Source organism: Sprattus sprattus (assembly GCF_963457725.1).
Source record: "Sprattus sprattus genome assembly, chromosome: 1".
Lineage (NCBI taxonomy): Eukaryota > Metazoa > Chordata > Actinopteri > Clupeiformes > Clupeidae > Sprattus > Sprattus sprattus.
The window spans coordinates 25,406,357-25,411,098 of record NC_137920.1 but is presented as its reverse complement, the minus strand read 5'-3'; the positions used below and the strand labels follow the sequence as shown (position 1 = coordinate 25,411,098).

The window sequence follows — 4,742 nt, the reverse complement described above, 5'->3', positions numbered from 1 at the left end:
GAGAGAGAGAGAGGGAGAACAGGAGAATGAGACAGAGAGAGAGAGAGAGAGAACAGGAGAATGAGAGAGAGAGAGAGTTGGCCCAAGAGAGATAGGGGGTGACATAGAGAGGAAGAGAGAGAGAGAGAGCGAACAAGAGAGCGGGAGAGAGAGAGAACAAGAGAGCGGGAGAGAGAGAGAGAGAGTGATGCAGGTTCCAGAGAATCCCAGTAGGGATCAGTGGCGCCACAGGGCACAGCACAAGGCAGGAGAGGGCTGAGAGACGCATCAAGTGCTGCTAGAGGTCTACTAGATGGTGTCTGGAGACCCGGCCGTGTTATGGGTGCTCCTGTGGCCCAACCGGTTGAGCAAGAGGCAAAAGTCACGGTTGCGATAACCAGTTGTTTTGAGACATCAGTTGCTGATGTTAGCACTGGAACCCACTTGTCTTTGGTCCACCGTGGCTCCAAGAAGAATCGTAATATATATACAATATATATTGTTTTTTTTTTATATATATATATATATATATATATATATATATATATATAAATAAATAGACACAATGCATTAGACGATGCTATATAGACAAGTAACACTTGTTATACTATATTATATATTATATTATCATTATACTATTATACTACTATATTATCTTTACATCTAATACTTAAGTAGTAGCACTCTATGGTGATAAGTATTACACGTATATATTACACATTTATGTCTAGAAAGCTTTGTGTCAGTGCAGGCTCTCACAGCTCTATGAAAAGTAGTGGATACACTCGTGGCTCAAGGGTTGACCTCATTATGCGCTATGGCCTGTATTGTCTGCTGCTGAATGTGAATAGAAGCAGCGGCGTGTGCCTCGAGTGTGTTCTGTCAGGGAAAGAATATGTATGCATGCAAACGAGAGTGCATGTGTCTGTGTACGTGTGTGTGTGTGTGTGTGTGTGTGTGTGTGTGTGTGTGTGTGTGTGTGTGTGTGTGTGTGTGTGTGTCTATGTTTGTTCTCTTGAATGTATCCATATTCTGTTGTACATGGATTAGTGTCTCTATGCACCTGTGTGTGTGTGGACACATGTGTGTAGCATCACATGATGCAAATTAGAGAGCATTTGTCCTGTGTGTGTGTACGTGTGTATATTTTTGTACTCTTGAATGTATCCATATTCTGTTGTACATGGATTAGTGCCTCTATGCACCTGTGTGTGTGTGTGTGTGTGTGTGTGTGTGTGTGTGTGTGTGTGTGTGTGTGTGTGTGTGTGTGTGTGTGTGCGTGTGTGCGTGTTGACACATGTGTGTGTGGATCACATGATGCAAATGAGACGACAAAAAGAGATCTGTCAGGTCTACAACAAAGCCACCAGGCGAGCATCTCTGCTCTTAGTCATAAACAAAAACAGAACAACACGAACAAAATGTGACATATAAACCTCTTATCAGTCAGGGAAATTCTCCCTGCCCACCTCTTTGCATATAACCCTGTAATTAACATCTGCCAACACGTCTATATGCAAGAAGACCAGCAGCATCACGAGCATTTTCTTGGCAACTCACATCCACTGTAAAACCCCATAAACTGCTACCTAATTAACGGCGTTAAATCTGTGACAAACCACAGCGAAAATTGACTAATGGAAATGTAGCAAACATATTAGAGGCGATAATGGATACAAATAAAATTGCCGATGCGAAACACGTTGTCACGGCATAAAATGAGGCGTTTTTGGACTGAACAGGCTGGTTTCTGTTCAAGAGGTCCTACTTGATCAAAACAGCGAACAACTTTAAGCCTTCGGCTCTAACATGGACTTGCAACTTGCAACCTCGGGTAAGTCGTTCAGAAGTCCCCTTTTAAAGCTATGACCAAATCGCAGAAGTATACACCATTTCTTATATCTGCTATAGCAACTCATCCTATGCCTCCCAAGTAGGCTAGCGGATACTCGACCCCGGTTGAACCCATGCTCAATAGGCAATACCATGCTTTCTGGGTTATTGGAGCACTTCACTAGCTAGACGCAATTCCCGAGGCAACTTCATTGACTGCTAACGGAGCTGCTGCCATACAACTACTGCCACTGAACACGTATCGTGACACCGGACAAAGATTAGCTTACCGCTTAAAAGAGAGCGGTGAGCGGGTGTAAAGTGATTTACTGTCAAATAACAGCTGGTGTTTGTTTAAAATTGTGCCCACATTTGTATGAGATCATAAACCTGTTGAAAATCACTGACCATGAAGAATCGACAGAAAAGAAAAGAGGGCGATGGCATGTTATCATAGCGGCATGCGAAATAGGTCAGTCACCGTCGACTCTCCACATGATTGAAACAATAACATATACTGTATACAACTTCACATTATAAACAATAGAGCGATATTGACACGTTAACGTTCATCCATAACAATTCCTCTTCACGACAACCGTTATTGCTACAAGCTAGGTTGTTATTCCGTTGTTATAGCCTCAAAGGTTAAAGCCTAAGTACAAACTTCGGACGCAGCTAGCGATGGCGTGCATGTCAACAAACATGCAAACTCCGACTATCTGAAAAACAAGAACGGATTTTCCTTTGAGTCTTTAACTAGTGCATAACGTTACCCACTCCGTGATTTGGCTAAACAGCCACACCAAAATGAGCATGCAAATTACAAGCGTGACAAGGCACCAGCTTTGCCATGTAACGTTTCTGATATTGTAGCACACACCAGTTAAACAGCACATGCAATGCCATTAGCTAGCTAGGTTAGGCAAGACTACTTGCCCGCTTCTTCTATCTTGGGCAAATCGACCAGAACAACATCCAACCATGGGAACAATAGTCTATTTCAAATTCAGCAAACACGCTGGTACAACAAAGCATACATAAGGCAACTTGTCCTACCTCGGAACACAGCTCGGAGACGAACGGTCTATTTCCCATGTTGCAAAGAGGTTCATAGGCACAGGCATGGGACCCGAACCTGCCGAAGCTGAGCCCGAACCAGCAGCCCCAGACGGGGCGCCGGGAGCAGCGGGGACAAGCATCGGGACTGGTCCGCCGCCACCACCACCGCTGCCTGGATTCAAGAAGGCGGCTCGTACCCCTCCTCTCTCTACAGCCGCCGCCATCATCGCCTCTCCGGGATCGCACCACGGGCTGTCTGTTTCTGGACCTCGTTCACTCACTGGTTCCTACAACTGAGACAAACTCGTTCCCCCCTCCTGTAGAAACATCACTGATAGAAGAACAGGGATTCGCGAGGGCTATAGGCGGAGCTTACAGTCCAGGGAAAACATGGAGAAAGGTTCAAGCGTTAAACACTAGGGGCGTAATTCAAATGTCCCCTACAGTTCTGTAGAACATAATTCCGTGAGGCAACCCCTTGGACCCTGTCGTATTTTCCCGCACTTTCCCAACCCAGCGTCTCAGGTCGTGCATGACGTGCTGCGCGTGGCAGTTTCTTAAGCATTCGTTTGGAATGTTTTTCTTTATCAGGAGCACACTTTTGATCTACCTTTATAACATTCATGACATTTATGTAGTAGTACTATATCGCCCTCGCGTGGCTTTTTGGGGGGCTTTTTAGAAACAATTACAACTAGTATTTGAATTCAACCATCCATCGAAGACATAAACCAACTTGTTTGTGCCATCAAACTATAAAACCCAGCCAAATATAAATGTTCAAGAATGATCTTGTGGGAATGTGGTCGTTCCAGGAATGTGTGACACAGAAAGCCCCCGCTAGTCATGCCCGTACACGTAAATCGACGTAGGGTACGCCATTGGCATAACGTCCAATTAGCGAGAATTTAGAGCACAGCGAGGCCTACTGTAGCCTACTGCATAGCCACTGTGACATACTGTTCCTGAAGCTTCAGTCTCCCTCCCTTATTCACTCTCACAAACATTTTACTGGAATAATTACATTTAGTCTTAGGTGATGTAGGCCTATTATTAAAACTTTATTAAAGCTTTGTGTAAGCTGTTGTTATTACTTCAGTACATGATGTTACTAAAGTGACCATAAAGAGCCTGATTGAAAACCTAATTTTCCCATGATACAATGAGTTGTGCTGTATAGCATATGGGTTAAGAATTTGCTCTAACAACAGAACAAATATGATCTTCACCCAGAAATAATAATGTAACGTCTGAGATGTAGCTCTCTTAGAATAGAATAGAATATATTTATTTGTCATTGCACAAGTGCAACGAAATTGAGGTGGAAGCTCTCAGACTTCAGTGCAATTGAAAAGTAAAAAAAACAAAAACAATACAAATATATACAATATAACTATACAGATTTACACTATAAATACTCAGCTTAAGTAAAAACAAGTTTTTTTAAAAAAAACACAAGACATCATAGAGACAAATACAGGTTAGTTTTTGTGCATTGTTTAGTGCAATGATAGCTCTTGGATAGAAGCTGTTTCTCAGCCTGTCTGTTTTGCCTGCCTGTCTGCTTTGATGGTCCAAAAGTGTCTTAAGTAAGTACACTGAGAGTATCTTTTGGAGGAGGTAATGAATCTCCAGTAACTGGCGCTCATCACACTCTGCCCACAAAGCAAGGTTGCTTACCCCCCTTACTGTAGTAACTCAATTTATGCTGTGTCACAAATGAAGTGCTACATTACTTTCAGGGCCTGACTGAATATCAAGGGTGCCTGTGAGCACCTTAACAGATGTCATAGGCACAGTAGCCTTCAGAAACAGACTAAAAAGATGGCATATTCACCAGGGCTCAGCAGGGTATGCCTTCTAGGTCG

At 43.3% G+C, this 4,742-nt stretch overlaps 1 protein-coding gene across 2 annotated transcripts in view; it reads right to left on the bottom strand.

Moving 5' to 3' along the window:
- Nucleotides 1–3,101, bottom strand: part of LOC308372685 (phosphofurin acidic cluster sorting protein 2-like) — a gene marked incomplete at its 5' end in the record, with an annotated part of 96,561 nt that extends 93,460 nt beyond the window's left edge. For both annotated transcript variants that reach the window (XM_080847960.1, XM_080847961.1), the window contains one exon: nt 2,872–3,101. In XM_080847960.1, coding sequence (XP_080704086.1) covers nt 2,872–3,101 — 230 coding nt within the window. The remainder of the gene's footprint in view (nt 1–2,871) is intronic.
- Between the last annotated feature and the right edge of the window lie 1,641 nt (nt 3,102–4,742).